This window comes from Leopardus geoffroyi, chromosome B4 (genome assembly GCF_018350155.1).
Source record: "Leopardus geoffroyi isolate Oge1 chromosome B4, O.geoffroyi_Oge1_pat1.0, whole genome shotgun sequence".
Classification (NCBI taxonomy): domain Eukaryota; kingdom Metazoa; phylum Chordata; class Mammalia; order Carnivora; family Felidae; genus Leopardus; species Leopardus geoffroyi.
In genome coordinates this window covers 139623781-139648442 of record NC_059341.1, presented here as the reverse complement: position 1 = coordinate 139648442, position 24662 = coordinate 139623781, and the positions used below count along the sequence as shown (strand labels likewise).

The following is a 24662-nucleotide window of genomic DNA, read 5'->3' as shown; positions in this document are numbered from 1 at the left end:
CAGGCGTGAACGGGGTAGGAGAGCGTTGCAGGCATATGGCGTGTCTGATGAGGCAACCTCCCAGGTAAGGTCTGAAGGCCCAGAGGGACCGAGACCCTCAGGGGTCACGGGCGAGGGGGAGATGGGGATCCGATCAGCTGTTTGGAGCAGCTGGCTCTGCGGCACGTGCAGCTCTCGCACCAGAGCTCGGCCGAAACAGACACCACGGAGGTCTGCTGTCCCCTGGGGCCCGCTCCACCGTGGGGACGGGCGGGGGGCGGTGACCCCCTGACCGAGGCTGCGCCTCTGCTCTCTGGCCGAGAACCGCCATCCAGCCCGACTCCATCCACTCCGCTCACTTCCAGGCCTCCCTCTCGGCAGGTAGGGGAGCCTGAGGCCCCTGAATCTAGCTGAGCTCCCATAAAACAGGGATTTCCGGGCCGAGCTAGCCCAGAGAACAGGCAGGCTGAAGATTCTAAAAGCAATTCAACGGCGAGCAACAAACGAACGGCCCCTCCATCAAAGACCCGCGTGTGGCAAACCGGCACACGTAACGACGCACAACATCAGTCACCAGGGAAAGGCAAGTTATAAGCCCGCAAGGTACCATCACACACCCGCCAGAAAACGGCTGACATTAAAAAGCCTGCCGGTACCGAGTACCGCTAAGGATACAGCACAAGACCTCCCATGCACCGCTGGTGGGCACACCGACCGGTACAGCCACCTTGGAGAATCTTTTGGCGGTCTCTAATGAAGTAGACAGACACCCACTTACACCACACAAGCACCCTGCTCCTAGGTCCTCGCCACAGAGGGGTGAGCAGGGGCCTTCACTAGATCTCCACACAAAGGTTTGTAGCACATTTTTTTTTGTGAAGACCCACACTTGGAAAGAGCCCAGGTGTCCATCAACCGACAAACGGGTCACCATGCCAGGACACGTCTAACAGCGTCCTACCCAGCAGCAGTGGGACAACGTGGACAAGCATCTAAGCACTACGAGAAGGCACTCACGAAAGTCTGGAATTTGTGGAATTCCGTTTGCATGCAATTCTTAAAAGGCAAAGCTCCAGAGACACAGAAAGCAGATCAGGACTTACACGGGCAGGGGTTGGGACAGGAGGCTGACAGCAAAGGAAGCGAGCCCACTTTTCAGGGTGATGGAAGTGTTCTATCATGATTCAAGTGGCTGTCATAGTCCCAAGCACAGATGTCAAAACCAATCTAAATGCACACTTACGATGGGTACATTTTACTGTCCGGCCACCAGACCTCAACAAAGCCCACAGGAGGAAGCGGACAGTTGGGGGGGAGGGGGGTGGGTGGCGAACCGAGCGGACTGCGCATCCCCCTACTGAAGGGACAGGAAAGTGTGGGTAGATGGGGGATGTGCCGAAACCCTTCTTCTGGGCGGTCAGAAGGCCCAGACGTCAGCGAGGCACACGAACCAGCTACAATCTGAGTCATGCTGTCCCGGTTCCAGACGGTCAAGTACAACCACGTGACTAAGTTCCGGCCCGCGGGACAGAAGCACAGGTACTGGGAGCACGTTCCAGGGAAGAGCGGCAAGGGGAGGGGCGCGCCCTCCTCACTCCTGCATGTGGAAGGGAAACGCAGTGCGGAGAAGCTACAGCAGCAGCCGGGGCCGCGGGGGGTGACGCCAAGCACAGCGGCAAAGCCGCCTCACTGCCAGGGAGAGCCCGTGCGGGAGACAGGAACGCACCCCTGTCCCGCCAGGCCGCCTGCTGTCTGCGGCAGACCCCTCTGAGCCGAGCCGCCACGACCCTGCGAGCTCTACTCTACAAGCGACGTGTCAAGTGGTAGGAAAAATATAAAAATGACGGTAAACCGAAGATCTGTGGCAGACTCTATTTTCCATTAAAAAAAAATAAGTAAAAAAGAGGTCACGATATGTTCTCTCTCGTTTTGCAGATACGGTTAAGCACAACCATTGAGAAGGACAATCAAAAACAACCGCCTCAAGATGCCTGCTTCTGTGGGAAACTAATTCTCTCCTTTTGTGTGCTATAATCTACAGGCACTTCTGCTTTCATAATCCAGGATTTTTGTTCAACAAACTTACTAAGCATAGAAGAGACAGGAGAGTTTAAAAGTGCGTTTGCCGGAGCACTCGAGACGCAAACAAGTGTTTCAAACCGTAAGTAAAAAACATGCCACTTTAAAGAGATGCCATTTACAAGAATAACAAAAAAATGTGATAACTAAGAATAAATCTAATAAAACACATACAAGACCTTTCCCGGGACAAATTTTACAAGTACGCTGAAAGGCGTCACAAATGGCCTAAAAATGGAGACGGTGCATATTCATGACAACAAAGAGGATTCCATAAAGACGTCAATTCCCCCCATCTGATCTACAGATTCCGAGCAAGCCCAGCCACGAATCAGACAGACAGTGAAGACAAAAACGGGACAAGCAAGTCCCGGGAGTCTGACTGTGAGAGTCGGGTGGGAGCGCACAGGCCTGAGGCCTGGAGAGGACCAAGGGCACCAGGGCCCCGGCAGCCGTGGGACTCGGTAAAAGGCTGAACTCGCCAGCAGGTGGGTGTCGAGGGAAGACCCCTTGAATTCTAGGACAAGACAGAGAACAAAGACGCACATATGCAGGCGTAAGGAGGACGCACACCAGAAGGGACGCTGCAAACACGGGGAGACAAGCTGGAGGCCACACTTGAGGCCGGGCCTGACGGGTCACTTCAGGGGAGAGCTCACTGGAGGACGACCTCACCTCATACGCAGCCGGTGAGTACAGACGAATGAAAACGGGAGTGTGAAGGACAAATGAGCAAAGCTTCAGATGAACCTATGGGAGCGGACTGACTACACAAGGTACGTGTAGATTTCTCAAGAAAGGCACAGCAGTGCCAACCAGAAATGAAGGGGTCAGGAAGTTCAGCCACACCGAAACGAAGAACTTCCGGTCGTCAACGCCACCCAGAAGGAAGTGAGAAGCAGCCACGGGATGGGAGAGGACGCGTGTGACGTGCAAGCTGACAAAGATTTAGAATCCCTAACACATTAGGATCGGCAGCCAATAGATCAACCGCCCACAAGAAAAATGGGCAAAAGACAGAGAGCAGCACGCCCCCCGAAAAGGGACCACGGAAACATTAACACAGGAAGAGATCACGGCCACCAGTAAGGAGAGACGTGGAGATGACGACCAGGAGGAGAAGGCCCGCTGGCGGGACAGGAATGAGGAGGACGAGGGGCGTGGTCACAAGGCGTGGACGAGAGTGAGGGGGACACGGAACGTGGACGTGAGGCGTGGACGAGGAGTGTGGACGAGAGTTAGAACGACAAGGAGCGTGGACGCTGACCGTGGATGTGGGCCGTGGATGAGGAGCATGGACACGGAGTGCGGGACTCGAACACCCCACAAGCGAGCGTCTGAGGAGGGCAGCTCCCCCGGGAGCACACTGCCACCAGCCTGACAGGCTCCCGGGCTCACCCCCACCCCCACCCCAGCACAACCGTTCTACTTCTCCTCAACGCCCCAGAGAAGGGCCTGATCACAACACGTCAGACACGACCCAGACGTCCGGCGACAGGAAAAAGCCATAGAAAGTGTGCAATATTTGACTGACGGACGATCACCCAAGAGGACACACAGATGAGCTGAATGTTAGCAAATGATGTGGAAGAAAAACACGAGTCGCAGAGAGAAGGCCACGAGACACGTGCTGAGATCACGGGATCACAAAGTCAGGGGGCCACTCACGTCGCGGGGGCCCTTCAAGAGCAGGGTAGGCACCGTGGGCGGCTCCAACGCCACGGGTCCGACGTGAGTGGGGCTCTCCCCTCAGGTGGGGAAGGACACACACGTGCACTCCACGTACGCCTACCCGTGTCTTCCGTACGCGTCAATACCACACACAAAACAGCGACTCCTGTCCGTGATTACGTTCTCGAGAGCCACCCCACACGTGCTGTGGGTAAAGCCCCCCAACCGCACAAACCACGTCGCTAGTTCCGTGGGCACCCACCGCCCCGACCCAGGGAGACACCATCCACAGGAACTTGTGATCCTGGCTCTTACCTCCGTCACTTTGGGTTGAAGTATTAACGCCTCCGGACTCATTCGAGGGATGTCTATGTGGATCTGCGGATGCAGGGAGAGAGGTGTTATTTTCAAAGATGACAAATGGCGTAAGCGTGACGAGAAAAGCAGTGCTCAACGGCGATGAACTGACCCGGGACTCTAACCCGCTCCCGCCCTGAAAGTACCGACTCCCTCCGTGGCCGAGTGCTCGAGGGGGCAGGTTCTAGCCGCACAGGCCCAGCACGAGGGCTTGCCGACACTTCCTGCGCAAACACTTGCTGCCCGATCAGGAAGAGAGCAGGCCCTCGGCTATTTAGTAACAGAATCCATAGCAATTAGTAAACATTGATTCCCGGCCTCGGACACGGGAGCAATTCAGGTACATCAATAGCGTATGAGTTTTCGGCCGTGACAGCTTCTTCTTGGCGCCCAGGCCACGTTTTTCTCCACTTCACAGAGTCCGTGGGGACCCGGGGCACTTTTCAAGGGAAGCACTTAAAAACCTCTGCCAGCATCGGCCGATCCCTGCTTGCGCGCTGCCCGACCCGAGAGCCCTAACGAAGCCCCCGACACGGCAGACGACGACTCCCGCAGGTCCAAGCAGCAGCGAGTAAGAACATTCGGGGCTTGAGCTGGCGCCACGGGCTGGCTCCCAACGTCCCACGGGCACGTCCGCCCCTGGCCAACACCGTCACCATCCCCAGTCACCCAGGAGAAGGCCACAGAGGCCGAAGGAAGACGTGCACATCGTAATGCCGAGAAGGAGCCAACGTTCAGGTTCGTTCCCGTCAGTATGTGCCCACAAGGACTCCACTATCCACGGGAACAGGACAGCATCCTCGCTCTGCCTCACGGGCACGACAGCCTGGGCGCCATGACTGAGGCCCGGGGCCCAGCATCCTTGTATAGAAGGTGCCTGCCGCATCCCCCAGAGGCTTCCCTGGTGAAGACCACCCGAGGTGGAGGCCATCAACCGCGCCGATGCGAGGCGTGGCGGCTGCTTCCCCACTGACAGGTCCCCGCCTGGAGCCCTTCCCTCGGCGAGAACCCGGGCGCCAGCAGCTCATCGGCAGCACCCGCCCGGGGAGAGGACCAGGAGGGGCCCTGGGGCCAGTGGACTCGGTGTTCGGGGCGGCACTGAAGGACAGCGGGCAGGAAAGCGAGAGAGGGCAGGAGCCGGCCCGGAGGAACCCATCAGCCCCACGCCCCCTGAGCAACGCGGGGAGGAACGGAAGAAGCGTGGGCCCACGGGCGGCAGTGCCAAGAGGGAGGGGTGCAGTCCAGACCGGGGGCCAGACGACTCTAGTCCAACCGTGTCCCCTGCCCCAGGGTGCCCTCAAGGGCCACCCTCAGAACACGGCTCCCGTGCCATCACACTCTGGTGGGCATGCCAGTGGGCACCGTACCTACACCTGCCGTCTGTGCCAACAGGAAGGGGCTGGACACGCAAGGCGGGCCTGCTTGGCGGCAAAGCGAGACGACATCACTGCCGCGGATTACGGTTTTCTCCGCGATGTTATCGCGGAAACATCTGGGGAATTCACAACAACACGGAAGCTTTTTATTACCCATCATCATAACTGAATAAAGACACATGCGACCTGTATTTAATTAGCTCTCCCTCAAGAAATTCGTAACAGAATACAGTTTGGTAAATCTCACAGATAGATGCTAGGTGTCATCCTTTGGAAGTCTTTTCCTCGAATAAAAATGCATCAAAAACACATCCAAAACAATACCAAGTGGAACCATTCCCTAGAATTCGTGAAGTGGAAAGAGAAACCAGGGAAGCTACTATTGCCCCAACCAAATCCAAGTGCAATCTATCTTAAATCCGTTTCTCAGGGCGCCAGGGAGCACCAAGGAGCCAGAGGCAAGAGCCCCGCCCCAGAAGGGCCTCTCCCGGGTCCTTGCTCTCTCGCATGGCGATCGCCCCCCCACAAGCTCTACCGTTTCCCCTCCATGAGGAAGATCTTCTCAGAATCCATTTCCCTTAAAGACCTGTTGGTCACCCATCAGAGGGAAGGCCTGTCTTGGGACCTTTGTAAAGATCTACACCAAAGTGACAAAGAGATGTGGAGAGCCCATATCTGAGGCAGAAAAATTCGGCAAGGCTCCTTCACCCAGAAGGAGGGTTTCCAAAAGGAAATATTCAGTACGAACGTGTCTCGGGAAAGTCAGAAGCTGACTGAAGAAACAGGAAGCAGAGCTAGCAGTTAAGAACTACCTTTTTGTGGGGCGCCTGGGTGGCGCAGTCGGTTAGGTGTCTGACTTCAGCCAGGTCACGATCTCGCGGTCCGTGAGTTCGAGCCCCGCGTCGGGCTCTGGGCTGATGGCTCAGAGCCTGGAGCCTGTTTCTGATTCTGTGTCTCCCTCTCTCTCTGCCCCTCCCCCGTTCATGCTCTGTCTCTCTCTGTCCCAAAAATGAATAAACGTTGAAAAAAAAAAAAATTTAAAAAAAAAATAAATAAATAAATTAAAAAAAAAGAACTACCTTTTTGTTTAAACACAGCGCAAAAATGAATGAACAAATGAATGAATGCAGCACAAACCATTCTGCATTTCACACGTTACAAAGACAGCAAGAATGACAAAGTCCTCAATGAGCTTTTCTAACAGCAAATTCTGAATGCACTGTGAACTATAAATCAAATGTAAGGATTCTTCCCCTCATACACACTGTCAACTGTTCAAGAAGCCATAATTACACCATTTTGTGTTCAACGAGGGAGCAGAAATGATACACTGGCTACACGTTTTGCTGGAGATGAACTGCACCCCCCCAGTCCAGCTGCCCAGTCAGCTCTGGTCTACCCACACCCCACCCCTCCGTGCCCCAGAGAGTCAGGGCCCACAAAGCCCACGGAGACTCTCCTCCTCTGATCGGTCCAGCGACATGCCTGTCCGGGTCCTACGGGCCCAAGAGCAGCTCTCTGACACAAGAAAGGCCGGGCGGCTCCCGAGGCACATGTCAGGGCACCAGCAGGGGACCTTGGGCATCCGCTCTGCAACTCCAATTAAAAACATCCTCGTCGCTTTTATAGAAGGAACCGGAGACGAGCAAAGCACTACCAGCAGGAGCACACCGTCACTTGTTCATTCGTCAGCAAACACAAAGCCGTGGCCTGGTTAGGAACGCACCAGAGCAAACAGCCCCTCCCGCAAACCATCAAGGACAGGGCCCCTCATGGGACGTGGAGCGAGGGACAGGCGCCCACCTGCCTGTAGGTGTCCTGGTGAGCGTCGTCGTGCCGGGAGTCGTAATAGTGCTCGATGAACGCAAAATATTCTTTCTGCTTTCTCTGGAGCGTGGCTGGTCTTCGCTCCACGTTGGCAGGAAGGTAACCCTGGGGGAGAGAAAGAACAAGAACAAAAAGTAGGTACGGTCAATGCCGACTCACAAAGTGTGAAATCCAAAGGGTCTGAACTGGGTGTGGCCTCCCAAACGGGGGGGACGAGGACAGTAAGCGGAAACGGACACGAAGCACATCAGGGAGGCGGCCTCCGAGGCACCGGACGGGCGGCTCGGGCGCTCACAGCCTCCACCGCGCCCGCCAAACTTGACCCGTGGCCACAGGAGCGGGCGTCAGACGGGAGCCAGGCTTGAACTCCGTGCTTTCGAGAACAGGACTGAGATGAACCCCTGGTTCTAAATGGCTCGTGTGCCTCAGGGAACTCGGGAGTCTGCACGGTCTTCTGACCAGAGTACATGCGGATGCTCGTGTGTGCTCATGCATACATACAACGTACACACAGGCACGTGCATGTACGTGTATGTGCACACACGTACGCACGTCTGGAGAGATCGTCGCTCATGCAGATTTCCTCCTCTCTCCAAAGACTCGTGGGCGACTGGCAGCCGCAAGCCCAGGACATAAAGTGAACTCAAACCCAGAAGGACCAGGCGGCTCAGGGTGGTCACGAAGAGCCCAGTCTCCAGGGCCAGACTATTGGTGGTGTACGGGCTTTTTATTTTGTTGCTTCTACTTTCTTTAACTTTTAGTTTATTTTTTTGTTTTGAGAGGGAGAGGGAGAGGGAGAGGGAGCCCAAGCAGGGGAGGGGCAGAGACGGAGGGAGAGGGCTTGGGAGAGAATCCCAAGCAGGCTCCAGACCGTCAGCACAGAGCCCGACGCAGGGCTTGAACCCACGAACCAGAAGATCAGGACCTGAGCCGAAATCAAGAGTCTGACACTTAACCGACAGCCGCCCAGGCGCCCCTCTTTGCTTCTGCTTTTTAAATCAACATTACCGACATGTCACATATAAGATGAAATGTGCCTCTTTCAAGTAAACCCTTCCATGACATCTGACAAGGGTACACAGCTGCGTCACTACGGCCCCCGTGAAGACGTGGAGAATCTCTGTCTCCCCAAAACCTTCCCCTGTGCTCATCCCCCTCTCAACCAGGAGAGCCCAGGGAGCCGCACAACTCCTCGCGGACCGCCCAGGCCTGGCCTAGAACGTCACGCAAATGGAATCATTCGGGGACCCGCGCTTTGTTTCCGCTCGGCCTGGCGTCTTTGTGATTTTTCCAAACCGACGAGGGGACCGGCAGCCCATCCCTCGGCTCACTTCTCCACCCCACGGAGACCCCGCGGCCTGCCGGCCACTCACTTCCTGCTGAGCGTCTGGGGTGTTTCTAGTTCGGGGCTACTATGAATAAAGCTTGTTGCTACTATTCTTGTACAAGGTTTTCATGGCTACAAGCTTTCCTCTCTCACGGTTAAACACCTAGGAGTGGAGTATTGGCTCCCCGGGCATGTACATGTTTCGTTTCCTAACAAACTGCCAGACCTTTCACAAGAAATGATGCGGTTTCACACTCCAGCTAACAGAGGATAAGAATTTCAAATGCTCCACACCCTCCGTGATAGTATTGCCCGTCTTTTCTTTTTTAATTTTTTAATGGGTATTCATTTTTGAGAGAGACAGAGACAGAACCCAAGTGGGGGAGAGGCAGAGAGAGAGGGAGACACAGAATCCGAAGCAGGGTCCAAGCTGTCAGCACAGAGCCCAACGCGGGGCTCAAACCCACGAATGGTGAGATCATGACCTGAGCCGAGGTCGGACGCTTAACCGACTGAGCCACCCAGGTGCCTCTCTTTTTTTAATTTTTTTAATGTTTATTCATTTTTGAGAGACAGAGAGAAACAGAGCACAAGCAGGAGAGGGGCAGAGAGAGAGGGAGACAGAATCCAAAGCAGGTTCCAGGCTCTGTGCTGTCAGCAGAGCCGGATGTGGGGCCTGAACCCATGAACCACAAGATCGTGACCCGAGCCAAGGTCAGATGCTTAACTGACTGACCCACCCAGGCACCCTGTATTGTCCGTCTTTAAATATTAGCATTCTGGGGTGCCTGGCTGGCTCAGTCAGAGCATGTGACTCTTGATCTCAGGGTTGCAAGTTCAAGCTTCACACTCAGTATAGAGATTACTTTAAAAAAAAATAAAGGGGCGCCTGGGTGGCGCAGTCGGTTAGGCGTCCGACTTCAGCCAGGTCACGATCTCGCGGTCCGTGAGTTCGAGCCCCGCGTCGGGCTCTGGGCTGATGGCTCGGAGCCTGGAGCCTGTTTCCGATTCTGTGTCTCCCTCTCTCTCTGCCCCTCCCCCATTCATGCTTTGTCTCTCTCTGTCCCAAAAATAAATAAACGTTGAAAAAAAAATTTAAAAAAAAATAATAAAATAAAATAAAATAAAATCGGGTGCCTGGGTGGCTCAGTCAGTTAAGCATCCGACTTCAGCTCAGGTCATGATCTCACGGTTCGTGGGTTCGAGCCCCACGTCAGGCTCTGTGCTGACAGCTCGGAGCCTGGAGCCTGCTTCGGGTTCTGTGTCTCCCTCTCTCTCTGCCCCTCCCCCATTCATGCTCTGTCTCTCTCTGTCTCAAAATAAATAAACATTAAAATAAATAAATAAATAAATAAATAAATGAAATCTTAAAAAAATAAATATCAGCCATTCTACTGAGTGGCTTTAATCGCACATCCCCCATGATTAACAATGTTCAACATCTTCCCACGTACCCAGCCGCCACTGCTTCTCTTCTCTGGTGAAGTGTCTGTTCAAATCTTTTGCCCATTTCTTAAACCAGGTTATCTTCCTAGTGAGTTTTATGGTTCTGTCTTCTAGAAGCGAATACACATTAAGATTATATTCTCCTCATCTGGGCCCTGCCTCTTTGTCTCAAACAGCCTAAGTCTTAAATTTCCATGAAATCCAACTTATAAAGTGTTCCTTTATGTTTAGTGCTTCTCCTGCCCTACACAGGAAAGATGTCCTCCTGGTCTCTTGCCTGGATGTTCTGAAGCCTCACCTGGCCACCTCCTGCTCATCCCTCCAGCGTCTCTTCGACGGCACTTCTTCAGGACACCTGACCCAACCCGAGGCCAGGCTGGTCCCTCAGGGCTCCAGCTGCTCCTGGCACGAGACCCCCACAGAGCCAGCCCCTCACCACGCCAGCCACACGGCAGCCAAATTTTCATTAAGTGAATTCATGTATGAGCAAGTGAACAAATAAATCCCACGTGGTATTTTCTGCCTTTAAGATGCTCCCACATCTGCAGCAGACCTGTGTTTGCTGCTGAACATCTATACCTCCCTTGTTTCCACAGAGCCCTGAAGATCCTCCAGGAACCACACATCCCTGTTCTCAACCCCTTCCTTCAGGAGTGTTCCTGATGGGCCACCCCACTGGCCACAGGGGCTGACAGGCTCAGAGGCAGAGAGGGGACCCAATGCAGGCACAGAAGGCAAGCCCCACGGCTCTTCTTTGCTTCTTCCTGTGAATCGGGGAGAATGTGCAGAGACTGGAGCTGTGGCAGCCGCCCTGTGGCCATGCGGGAGAACCACAGGCTGTGGGTCCGTCACAAAGAGCTGACCTGCAGAGCTGAGCTCAGAGAGTCACTGGCCTTGATGAGGTCGGCCTGAATCCAACCACGTCTTCTCAGTTGTGCGAGCACATCCGTCCCCTTTGCTTCCCCAAAGCATTTCTAGGAGCATCGATTCTCAATGACACTCCTGCACACATTTGCTTTCACACACCGGGGTCACACCGTTAAGCCTCTTGTCCATAAACACATACTGGAATATAACATGTGAGCACACACCATCCAAACAGTGGGAGGAATTATCATAACCACACATGGCTCGAGGCCCCTGGGAGCCTCCTAACCACTGTCCTTCACCTCCTCCCTGGAGCTAATAAGTCCCTAACTTCTAACACCGGGTAAATGTTGCCTATTTCTGAACCTTCTACAAATGGAATCATTTTTTCTGTCTGGCCGCTCAAACTCAACATTACATTTAAAAAGCTCACTCATGTTTGGAACATGTTAAGAATAGCTTTCACTGTTGTGTGTTCCCGCGTACAAATTCCATGCTACCGTCAGCAGACCTGCAGACTGCTCCCACTCTGTGTTCTCAACATTCTCGTTCCTGCCCTTCACGGCCCATGACGTGCATTCTGTTAGATAGTTACCGAGGAGGCGAACCACTGGCCGTGCCCACCTTTCACAAGTTCTGCTGCAGAATTTTCCGAAGTGATTACACTCCCACTGGAGGTACGTGGCAAGTTCTACATCCTTGCCAGCACTTGGTGTTGACAAACTTTTTCTTTTCAGCCATCCCGATGGGCCTGCAGTGGTCTCTGTCAGAAGGCAGCTTTGGGGCACCTGGGTGGCTCGGTCAGTTAATCGTCCAGCTCTTACCTTCGGCCGAGTTCGTGATCTAGAGGTTCATGGGCTCAAGCCCCAAGTCGGGCTCTGTGCTGAGCGGAGCCTGGTTGGGACTGTCTCCCTCTCTCTCTGCCCCTCTGATACGCACATGTGCGCTCACTCTCTCTCTCAAAATAAATAAACTTTAAAAAGACAAAAAGAAGGTAGCTTCGCTCTGCATTTCCCAGAAGACTGACGGAGCTGTTCTGCGTCCACACCCAGGAAACGCGAGGACGAGCATAGCCCGGTTTTCTACTGGGTCGTACTCGTCTGCAGGCATATCACACTCTCCACGGGGGAGTCCTCCATAAGTCTCTACTCCTCCTCCCCGTGCTTTGCCTTTTCTTCCCACTAATGATGTCTTTTGATGAAGACAAGTCCCTAGCTTTAATGTGGCCCCATTTATTAATCTTTTATGATTAATCCTTCTCGTGCCCTTTGTAAGAAAATGTCCTTCATCCAACCTGCCATGCTTACACATCGCACTTTGAAATCACGACCGTGTCCCCAGCGTCGTTAAGTAGTGGCCTCCGGCGGGGCCGGCACAGGACAGCACGCTGGGAACCGCTGTCCTGGGGTCCGAGCCACGTGGGGCTGCTGGTGTTCTACATCGGCAGAGCTGAGCAGTCACCAGGCACTGAAGTCTATCCTGCAACACCGCTACCCAGCCTCTTCCAGAAAGTCTGCCAACCCGAAGGCCTTCCGCCATGTGTACTTGTGTCTCAACGTGTTTATGCTCGACCTTCCTCGTTCTGAACAGGGTGACAATCTTTTCCCTTGTCTGGTATTCTGAGCCACGTCTGACTTCTTCCTGAGGCAAAATCCCCACAAGCGAGCTGTTCGTCCAAGGCCACACCGGGCATACCGAAGGCTCCCGATGCTTCTTCCCAAGCAACCCACCAGGGAGGGCAGCAGTTTCCGGTCTGGGAGCCCAGCCCCCGCCCTTCAGCAGCACGATGAGGGGCACCTGCCTCAACTCCAACAGGTCGGGAAGGGGCAGGTTGGCCAGAGGGTCCCGCTGACAACACAGGGAACCCCGACGGTGGGAGCGTCTACCGCTGAGCATCGGTGGCTATGCTCCCGCGTGCGTGCCTCTACTTTCTGGCCAGACGAGAGATGCTCCTTTTCTAAAGGCAGATGGGTTCACACACTCGGAGCGGCGACAGCAACGATAACCCAGGCGCACACAGGAGTGCCAGGCGTGCCCAGAGCACCCCTGCCGCAGGTCCTGCGTGAGAAACCGCCCGCCCCGGGCGCCTCCACGGTCAGACCTCTTCTGCCGGCACCATGAGGCACGGGGCGCTCTCCCTGTCGGGGACCCAGCCCTGTCCCTGCCAGGGGGCCTCCCACCCCAGGGGGAATGGCCAGACCTGAGGAAGGGCACTGCTTCATCATGTCAGAGACCATCCTCCTGGCAAGCACCAGGAGCGACCACACTCACCTGACCTCACTGTGACTTCAGTCCCCATGGCCATCACCTGGCAGGAAGAACAATTCCTATCCCCAGGAGGCCACGGCCACAGCTGAGTAAGAAAAAGCCCAACTGCTCACCAGGCGCAGAGCTGCCCGGAGCACTGCCTTGAATCCTGCCTGGTGGGTGGGCTGGCGGTGTTGTCACTGACGAAAGAGTAAAGGCTCAAGAATGGTCACCGTAGCCGAGTTACAGGGCCTGAGCACGGACTGCAGCCAAAGCCAGGCCCAAGAGGCCCTTACCTGATGCTGCCCTTCTCGGGGGATCCGGGCTCACTTCGCACAAACTCAGGAACAGGTCCCCACCCTGTGGGGTCATCTACGCACGTACACACACACACACACACACACACACCTGGGCTCTGCCTGTGTCCCGGACCCTCGGACCCTGGGCTCAGCTCCGGGAAGCAGAGATGCCGAACGCAGCCCTGCACTCGTGCCCGCCCCAGGAACCCACGGAAAGGCAAGTTCAACCTTCCGGCCAGCACACCCGGGAATCGTGCCCCTGCACAGAGGCGGACGCCCTCCCTGCGCTGCCATCAGCCCCTGTGGCCTCTCTCTGCACCCTGTTCCCTGGGCCCGAGACCCCCCCCCCGCCTCCACACCAGGGCTCAGGAGGGGCTGGGCAGCTGAGACAGAGGCCGCAGACGTGGAGCAGCCCCTGACCTGGGGAAGCAAGGCTGGCCTCTCACCTCCTCCAGTCTACTCTCCAGGGCCTGAGTCCCCAAAACCTTTCCCCTTAGCACCTCCCCTGCCGAGGCCATATCCACCGGACCCAAGACACGTGGCTGCGGCTGCCTCAATTTGTCGCTGGAGCTCAGCTCCCTCCAGCGGCTGTCTGGTCAGTGCTGCGACCACGCTACGGCGGGTAACCTCTCTTCAGACAGCGCTTCCCCCAGAGACCTGCCCTGCCCCGTCCGAGTCAGCACTCTGACCTCGGCCTCCCTCCCCGGGCTCCAGGTGTTTCCAGACTCAGCTTCTCAGAGACGCTCAGACACAGAGACGTCGCTTACTCTGTCTCTCGAGCTCCCGCAGGGGGTTCCTGACCCGTGCTCACAGAGACTCCGGCCCCCCACGCCCAGAACACTGAGGGGCGCACCACAGGTTCCCCGTGCAGGCTCGCTGAGCGAATGAATGATGTCACCACTCCCCAGGGACGGCCACGGCCCTGGGCGCCCAGGGAGGAGGACATCTGAGAGACCTCATGAAAAACAGTATCGGCCAGTACGCAGTTCTGGGTTCGGTCTGGGTGGGTCTGGGGTTGGCACTGGTGGTGGAGAAGACAACGGTGTGGAGGGACAGAGCAAATGCCCTGAGAATGGTCACACGACCGCACAGGGCACACGGGGGGTGCTGTATCCAGGCTGCCCCCGCCCCTGGCGGGTGAGGAGCGTGGGCAGGTGCGTGGCGGCCGGGCGGCAGGCCCTGTGTGCCAGGCCAGGGCAGCGGGGCCACAGGGGGTACAAGGCAGGGAACGGTGTGGGTAGCCCTACAGCAGTCACACGCGGTGCCACCGAAGGACTCTTCGTGACCGGGTACAAGGACTCGAGCATTCTCCCAACCCCCAGATTCTAACTTCACTACTGGAAGAGAAATTCCAAAAGGCAAGCGTGTCACGATGGGAGCACGGGCAATAAAAAGCCCTGCACACACTCCTGACACTCACTCCTAAAGGGAAACACACATATGCAACTTGAGGCCTCTCGATAATTAAGCCAGACTAGAAATTATGCAAACGAAACATGTTCAAGTACGCGATGAATTTTAAATGACACAACTACAGAAAACTTAATTGCCGTATTAGCATGCCATAAAAACACTAATCATAAATGTAAAACAATACACACATATACTTATGTCGGAACCGTCCCAGTGACACAAACATCCAATCGCTCCCTCCCACCAGGTTCACGTGCAAACCGACTTCAACATACTGCAAGGAGACAAGATGACACCAGCATTTCACTTCTTGGGTTTTGTGGGGGGTTTTTTTTAAATGTTTATTTATTTTTGAGAGACAGAGAGAAGCAGAGCACAAGCAGGAGAGGGGCAGATAGAGAGGGAGACACAGAATCCGAAGCAGGCTCCAGGCTCCCAGCTGTCAGCACAGAGCCCGACGTGGGGCTCGAACTCAGGAACCGTGAGATCATGACCTGAGCCCGAAGTCAGTGCTTAACCAAGGGAACCACCCAGGCACCCCTCACTTCTCGTTTTTAACCATCCTGTTCATTAGCATAAATGTTAAATGTTTAATTAGTTTCTGTTTGATGTTTCTGAAATAGTTATTTTTTTTTAAATGAGCCAAAAAATATGATTTTTGACAGCGCTAATTTTTAAAAAGTCACAGCCGCACTTGCATGGAATTTAAATGTTAAATAGCATCCATGGTGGCTTCCTGGTATTTCTAGACCAGAGTATATGCCAGTCCTCCACAAATGACAGGAGCCAAGCTTCCCATCTTTCCCATCTTTCTTCGTTAAAGTACCATTTCCTAGTCATCAGTTAAGAATCGTGCTCTTCAACAAGCCACCAGGACAAATCCTGGTTTGTAACGACAAGTCGTGAACATCCTGGGGGAAAAAAGGCATTCGTCTCCCAGGTCTGGAAGTAGGTTCACATTCAAGTACAGCTTGGGTTGTCTTTGTTCACCAGACAAACGACAGATTCTCCTCGATCCTGGGTTCAGGGTCCCGGAAGCAAAAGGGCTGGAACAAGCCGGACCCCACCTGGGCCCCAGTCTGGCCTCCGGGACGCTCTTGGTCAAGCCCAGGCACGTCGGCCCAGGCGTGTTGCCTTCTTGGGCGCAGGTCCCAGCCGGGCCCTGTGTGCCTGTCCCACATGACACCCACCTGTCCTAGAGCAGCCGTCTCCAACCCTACGAGACCCAGAGACCGATATTTCCCCAGCTCCCAGGTCACACTAATGTGCACCCAGAACGAAAAAGCACAAGTCAAGAGGGCAGCCCAAAGCCCAAAGCCCCCACGTCCCAGCCGCCACCCCCCACCCCCACCACCCGGCCTGGGAAAGGCTGGAACTGGTGCAAACCGGGGTATACCCCAAGGCTCTGATCCACTTTGCGGGCCCAGGAGAGTGGAATGTGAAGCCTCTGATTCAGAGAGAGACTGAAAAGTGGCCTTAACTGGGGCGACACTTCCCTGTACCCCATGGCCCGGAAGTGCCTGCTGGGTTTTCTCCCCACCATTTTCCAAGATGCTCCTGTGACCTACCACTTGCAAAGGGCCTGCTGGCTGAGGGCAGACGCGTGGGAAACACCTGCTGAGTCAGAAGTGAGTGGTCAGCATCCTGCGCTGTGCTCCCCAAATCCCCCAGGACAGGAAACATACCGATGATGTGCGCTTGGGAGTAACTGGGAGACAAGGACAGGCCCATGAGGCAGCTCCTGGGTCAGCGCTTCGAGGCGAAGAGACGACGGCCCCAGGATGCTGGCCTCCTTCCACCTACCCACACCCATGTCTGACTAGCACCCCTCAACCTGGATTCCCAGAGCCCGTCCTCACCCCCAGAGGGACCGTGTGTGGGCACGTGATGACTGGATGACATCACCGCCTGCCTGGCCCAGCACACGGCAAAGTCGAGGTGAGCACACGCTCCCTGAGTGACAGGTACAGTGCCATGGCAGCGACTGGCTCCTGCTCCAGCGGCCACAGGCCCCCCAAAGCCTCCACCCCCGCCCCCAGGGGGTTTTCCCTGACCCGGCTGTCCGCCTCTTCCTTCCAACAAGCACCCAGAGCAGCCCGGCACACCCTTCCTCCTGACCAGGCTCTGCTCGCGATACGGACCCACCAGCTCCTGGGTCCTGCACCCAGAGACCACCGCATCTGCAGGCATCTCTCGCCTGTGCACAGTCTGGCACACAGCAAGCACTCAGTAAGTGCTGTGAAGCAAGCTGAGACACAGGGTGAGCAGAGCACTGGGGGCCCAGACTCCTGAGAGAACAGGATCCTTCCCGTGCGGTAAAACCCCCGGTCTGCCCTGGGGGAGACAGAGGAGGGCAGGGACTCCCCTTCTTTTCCGCAGGCTCCATAAGGCACAGGGACTTGGTCCTTTTCTCTCCTTATCTCCCAGCTCCGACACAGTGCCAGAGCCACAAAGTGCTCGGTAAATACGATCAAATCAATGAAGGAACCAGCCAACAGACCTTTCGAGAGACTCCTGACTCTCCCGTTCCAGAAACACAGCCGACCCACCCCTCACTCAAATCCTTCAGGAGTCACCCGCTCCTGGTCCCTGGCTGCCCCCGGTTCCCTGCCCCATCCAAGCCTTCTCCCTGCCATTCCTGGGAGCACGCCCACCTTGGCCCCTGCTCATCCAATCCCAGCCATTCCTGGGGAGCCCGCCCACCTTGGCCCCTGCTCGCCCAATCCCACCATTCCTGGGGAGCCCGCCCACCTTGGCCCCTGCTCGTCACCAATCCCAGCCATTCCTGGGGAGCCCGCCCACCTTGGCCCCTGCTCGTCACCAATCCCAGCCATTCCTGGGGAGCCCGCCCACCTTGGCCCCTGCTCGCCCAATCCCAGCCATTCCTGGGGAGCCCGCCCACCTTGGCCCCTGCTCGTCACCAATCCCAGCCATTCCTGGGGAGCCCGCCCACCTTGGCCCCTGCTCGTCACCAATCCCAGCCATTCCTGAGGAGCCCGCCCACCTTGGCCCCTGCTCGTCACCAATCCCAGCCATTCCTGGGGAGCCCGCCCACCTTGGCCCCTGCTTGTCCAATCCCATCTGCATCTACCCCCCCCACACGCACACACACACAAGGACCCTGACACACCCTTCAAGATGTTCCAGAAGCTCCCACAAGAAGCCTGGCCTGCCACGCAGGTGAGTCTGCGCTATCCTGGGACTGCCCTCCCTTTTTTGGTGCCCCTCCAACTTTGGAAGGACCGGCTTTGCCCACTCACCCCCCCCACACACATTGTTTTTAACTCATCCATCAACCCAAACCCAAAGAGGTCTAGAACTGCCAAGCTCATCTCTGTCCTGCCCGGTCCCCAGCTTCCCACCTCACAGCACCTGCAGAGACTGGGAACGAGAAGCCTTCCCTGGGCACTCACTCCGCTCCTGACCGCCTGAGCCCCGTGCACCCCGCAGCACATGGTCCCAGACTGTGCTGCAGCCCTGACCAGCCCTAACCCCTCCTAGTGGCAGGGCCACTATCTGATTCACCTCTGTCTCCAGGCAAGGGGCTCCATCATCAGTTAAGCGGCTACGTGGTACACATGCCCGAGGAGGCCCGCACGCTCCTTCCCTGGCTTTCCTGACATTCCCACTTACAGACTCTACCCACCTACACCCTCCCTCCCATTCCGACCACAGGATATCTAACCACGACTCGAGCAGACTGAGAACCGAAGGAAAGGAAGGGGACAGAAGCATTCATGAAGGCTTTCCACCTAGAGGCAGCACATCCTTAAATACAAAATTGTACCATTAGGTCTTAAACGTGTTTTCATCAAAACTTCCCACAGTTCAATCTCAAAACCTTGCAACCTATGTTGGAGGACGTTTGGAAAAGTAGATACAAATGCTTAAAATAACAAACACCAAACAAAAACATGAGCAATTGTAGCAGGTCTAATTTTAATTGCAAGAGAATATTTAATCAATAAATATTCACTGTTGAGAGCTGTATCTGCATTTAGGATTATGGGGTACTGAGCTGCAAATTTATGAAGACTCATTAGCAGGAAAGAGTCTTTTAAATACTGAAAAGTCAGAGCCAATTTAGAGTAAACACTTCGAGTTCCCCACTGATTTAACTCCAAAAATAATTTAAAAAGGGAAAGAGAAGAAAGCTGTCTATAAACTACTCCCAAGCTTTCAGCAGGGCCCAGCTCACTTCCGATATTAACCCGAGTGAAGGACCGGGAGTCTTCTGGCGGCCGCCCCACCCCCACCTCGTCCACCTGACCTCCTCCAGGAGTCTCCACAATGGGCAGTTTAGAACCAGAACCCCAGCCTCCATCACAGAAACGCAGACTACGTCTAACATCCCTACTAACATTTAAAAAGAGAAAAAAAAAAAAAAAAAAAAACCCACCACCTTTGTCAAACCTATTTCGCTGTGATGGATTCCTCAGAAATGAAACAGTCTTCTATGCTCGATCCTTTCTATATCACACGTTTGAAAATATTACAGATTTTCAGAATAATAAAATCAGAGAAAAAGAATACAGCTGTCATAAATAATTACCTCTCCTCATTTTCTGCCAGCCTTGTCAAACCAAGCTTGAAATTAAGCAAAAGATGGAAAATGTCACCTTAGCTCAGACAAAGGCCCGGATCACTGCCACAAAGGCAGGGCGCATGCCTGGGCGGCCGACGGGCCACGCCTGGAGCCTGGCCGCCAGGACAGGCAGCCCCAGGAAGACTTACCGACAGCAGCTTCCAGGTAATTGGACGAACCGACTTAGGGATTCCGGACCAGCTCAACTTCCGCAATTCCTCTGTTGACAAAGAGACAAAACAGGGTTTGCAAACAGTCCACAAACTCCCCACGGGGCTTTAACATATTCCATCAATGTTACAGCAGGGTATGAGGCCCCATAAACGAAATCAGAACAAACCTGAGTGATAAAGATTTCAGATACTGATTGTTCTCAATATACAAGAGACGCAAAGTTGCCTCTATTCCCGCAGAGCTAAGTGTCACCTGTTTGCATTTAAGTTACAGAGTACATGTTTGCTAAACGCATCGCAAGTGTCCCCACAGTCACGCCGGGACAGGTGAGGCACCACACACCTTCCTCCCTAGAGCAGTGAGTCCAGAGTCCACATGCCCCCTCCTTCCCTCCCACCCTCCCTCTCCCTGTACCCCTACCACCAACACCTGTCCCCAACTTCACCACCCTCTGAGCTCTCCCGTCCTTCCCGCTTTCTGTCTCACTCCCACCATTTACTGCTGGAGAACAGAAGGTGCTTGGCTCAAGACTGCTTTCGGAAGAAATTATTTCACGGGGATAAGCCTGTGTTCATACAGCACTGATCAAGGGTGAAGCCATGTTATGCACACATCAAGGACAACACAGTCTTCCAAGGAGACTAGTACAAGTCACTGTTGCCATCACAAATACCCAAAGAGAGGCAGGGCTGGTCAAGGACATGTCCGGAGCCTCCGGAGGGCAGGAGAGGGCACAGCAGGGGCCGGGCGGGTGAGGAGATCAGCCCCTGAATTCCGTGTGACCTTCTATGTCTCCCCAAGGTCTCAGCCACGTGCCCCGAATGGATAGAGAATACATTTCAATTTGCAGGTGTATCAACACTCAGTCAGTCCCACTGAAACTGAAGTAATTATTTCTCTCCTTTAAGTTACGAATCTACCATTAGGCTCTTCTCCTAACAGCTAGGAGCTCATGATTAATACTCGGAATAAAAGAAACGATTAAAGAGACTTTGGTAATATAATCAACAAAATACAAAGTCCTGACATCTAATCTTTTTCCAATTACTAAAGTCTAAGTAAAATAAGGACAGAATAATTGGGCGACAGTACCAGCAATAACTTGCACTTTACAGCAGAATCTCAGAAAGTATCGAATCTTCCCCCGCACCCTGAGGATATTATGAAAAGCAGGAACCTAATATCTGAACACCAATAATGTAATGTTTACCAGTCATGTTCCCAGGGCCTCTCCTCCTGCACGAGTCTGGTTTTCTGATTATGGTTTATATGAAGAAAGCCGAGAGAAATCTCCGTTGCTAATGTTCTCTGAACCTGTCTCCTCATGACGGAAACTCACAAAAATGGTGCCTTGAACAGACATATGAGGCCAAGTTCTGAGTCTGTGTAAGCGTTAGGGCGTAAGAGGAGCTTTCAAAGGCGCTATTTGTTCCTCGCCACAGCCTGAGTGAATCAGGGCTGTGACCCTACTGTGTAGGCAAGGAGCGGAGAGGTTGGGGGACTCGGCCACAGTGGCCCAGGAACTAAGTGACCTTCACAGCCCAGAATCTTTCCACTCTATTAACTTCCCCTATTAGAAAGGCTTCCTGCAAACACAGACAAATTTCACTCATGAATATGGACAAAAGGTCCAAAACAAATCTTCGCAGATCAAAACACAGCCAGGTATTCAAAGGACAGTACACACAGGAATAAAACTCCAGGAATAAAACGGCTCCATGTCGGGAAATCTCGTACCTATAAAGGTGTTAAACTGGCTTGATGGGAAAGTCACAGGACCATTCCGGTAGACATCCAGTGTAGACCCTCGCCCAGGGCCTGTTTGCCCCTCCACCTTTCTAGCGGACTCCGGATGTGCAAAGTGACCACCAGCACCCCCCACCCCACCCCGCAGCCCTGGTAATGAGGGGAGTCAGCCTGAGGGAAGCTGAACCCAGCACCCCAAGGTTGGAACTGATTGGCTGTTGCAGAGCTAAGCTGAGGAGAAAGCCCCTCCTGGCTCTTCAGAAACCTTTTGGGGGCAACCCTCTCTTGCTCCCTCTGAAGACTGCTAGGGTCAGATGTGAGGCTGGGGCTACAGCCAACTGGCACCCAACCGGCCTGAGGATAAAGCCAGCAAAGAGAGGCAGGAATGAGGGCTGAGTTCAGCGAGACGGGCAGATACAAGAACATTCTAAAATCAACAGCTTTTCTCCATCAGCAACAAAAGAAACAATATTGCAGGCATAAGGCTTCGCAAGAAATGGAGAATCGCATATGAAGAAAACTGTGAGGTTCTACTTAAAGAAATGGAGGAAAACACCAAGCTCACTGGCGTTAACAAGGATTTAATGAGCACCTCCTCCGGGCCAGGGAACAACACACAAAGCCCTGTGCTCAGAGGACCCACCTCCACCCCCAGGACAGAGCAGGTGTGCAATTCCAACCGGGCTCAGAACAAGAGGTAAGGGCTGGGAGATGAAAGGACAGGTGGGAAATTCTACCTTGTTAGGAAGGTTTCCCTGAAGATGACAACTGAGGAAAGACCCACAGATGAGGAGACATTACTGAAGGAAGAGGGGCTGGAAGGGGAATATTCTCAGTCCAGGAAAGAACTAATGCAAAGCCGGGCCACGGCGTGAAGAAGAGACCAGAGGGGCCAGTGCTCACAAGGGGACACTTGGCGGGCTGCTTATGAAGCCCAGTGTAGGGGGGACGGCGGCTCGGGTGAGGACACGGGAAGAAGAACAGGGACCAAACACACTGCTGGATCTTGCCTCAATATTACAGTGCTGTCAACCACCACCTAAAAACTCTTTAAGTTCAACGCAAGCCAACGAAATCCCAGGGGGAAATTCCGTGTGTGTTGTAAAACCTGATACGCTGGGACTAGTTCATCTGGAAGAGCAAATGCTTAACAGCAGCCAATAAGAGTTCCAAAAAGAATAACATGAACGGACTTGTATTAACAGACAAGAAAATGTGTAAGAGAGCTACAGTTCTTAAGACACTGGGGAGAGCAATGGAACCGATGAATGGTTCACATCAAACCTGCACTTAGTTAGGAATACAACAGCATTTCAGATCAAGGGGCCCATCAGTCGATGGTGTCCAAACAATATGGCCTTTATTTTCAGAAAAGGAAATCAGACCATGTATCTTACCACAAAAACATTTCCAAGAACACCTGGGTGACTCAGCTGGTTATGCGTCCGATTCAGCTCAGGTCACGATCTCATGGTTTGTAAGTTCGAGCCCCGCATCGGGCTCTGTGCTAACAGCTCAGAACCTAGAGCCTGCTTTGGATTCTGTGTCCTCCTCTCTCTGCCCCTCCCCTGTTTGCTCGCTCGCTCTCTCTCGCTCTCTCTCTCTCTCAAAAATAAACAAACGTTAAAAAAAATTCCAAATGATTAAAAATCCTTAGACCGGGGCGCCTGGGTGGCTCAGTCGGTGAAGTGTTCAACTTCAGCTCAGGTCATGATCTCATGGCTTGTGGGTTCGAGCCCCACATCGGGCTCTATGCTGACAGCTCAGAGCCTGGAGCCTGCTTCACAATCTGTGTCTCCCGCTCTCTCTGACCCTCCCCTGCTCATGCTCTGTCTCTCTCAAAAATAAATGCACATTAAAAATCCTTAGGCCTAAATGGAGTGTGTGCATGTGTGTGTGCATGTGAGCACATGTATGTGAAGGAAAGATAAAAATACAAGAAAATATAGAGGAATATTGTGCTACTTTCAGATGGGAGAAAGGCCTTCCAAGCAAAACACAGATCCTAGAACTATAATTAAGGTTGACAAACTAACAGTACAAAAGTTTAAAATGGCTGCACAATGAAAGACACCGTAATGTTAAAAAAAAAAAAAAAAAAAAAAGACAGACTTGAAAAATACATACGTACCATACAAAAAAGTTAACATCACTCATACATAAAGAATACATACAAGAGAATGATCAAGCTACACAAAACTGGAAAATTCATGGAAGAGGAAATAGAAGTGGCTAGTACATACACAAAAATAGGCACAGAATCTCAATGGTGATTAAATAACTACATTATTAGAACAAGAAATTTGTCGCAAATTAGATAAAATATCAAATGAGTATACCCGTATTGACGTGACTGTAGGTGAATAGCCACTCTTATAGTTTGGTCGGAGTGCATACGAACAGAACTTTCTATTGGTCACGTTTTAAAGGTATATAACATTTGAGCAGCAACCTCACTTGAAGAAATCTGTTCCATGGGGACACGTGCAAGGGGTTACACACAGGGTGCTCATTTGAGCCTCGTCATAACAAAAACTAGAAACAATCAGAGCGTCTGTCCGTCAACAGGGAGACGATTAAAACACCGTTACATCCACACACTGGACTGCAACACTGCCACGGAAAAGAATGGATGCCTTTCTGGGTGGATATGGAGTAAGTCCGTGGAGATGGAACAACAGTGGGAAGCCTGGGTGGCTCAGTCGGTTAAGTGTCTGTCCAACTCTTAGTTTCGGTTCAGGCTGTGACCTCACAGTTTATGAGATCAAGCCCCACTTCAGGCTCTGTGCTGACAGGGCAGAGCCTGCCTAGGATTCTCTCTCCCTTTCTCTCTGCCCCTCCCCGGCTCATGCTCTCAGACTCGCACGCTCTCTCTCTCTCTCTCTCTCAAAATAAATAAGCCTTAAAAATATATTAAAAAAAAAAAAGAACAAGAGAAAGCAGAGGGCAGACACCCTGAGTGCTTCTGTAAGAGGACACGGGAGCCTGGAAGCATAGCCAGCCACAGGGGTAGGGCTTCAGAGAATGGCTCAAGGACAGTGGAAGATGTGCCTTTCAGGGTGTACCCTACTGTGTTCCTACCAAGCTACAAAGTTCCTGCGGCATCTCCAACTTTACCTCCGACTTTTCAAAATCCACCCAACCTTCCAGGACCAGCTCCACCTCTGCCAGACCTATGAAGCCTTCCTCTCAACTCCAGTAACACCCCATTCCCTCTTCCGTGGGTGCCAGGAACAAGTGCAGCGAGCGCACCTAACGGCCCACCTTCA

At 53.6% G+C, this 24662-nt stretch overlaps 1 protein-coding gene across 11 annotated transcripts in view; it reads right to left on the bottom strand.

Annotated features, from left to right (window-relative positions):
• Nucleotides 1–24662, bottom strand: part of TBC1D22A (TBC1 domain family member 22A) — a 325287-nt gene that overhangs the window by 215952 nt on the left and 84673 nt on the right. For all 11 annotated transcript variants that reach the window (XM_045464835.1, XM_045464837.1, XM_045464843.1 and 8 more), the window contains 3 exons: nucleotides 19623–19693; nucleotides 7266–7394; nucleotides 4045–4107 (listed from right to left, as the gene is read on the bottom strand). In XM_045464835.1, coding sequence (XP_045320791.1) covers nucleotides 4045–4107; nucleotides 7266–7394; nucleotides 19623–19693 — 263 coding nt within the window. The remainder of the gene's footprint in view (nucleotides 1–4044; nucleotides 4108–7265; nucleotides 7395–19622; nucleotides 19694–24662) is intronic.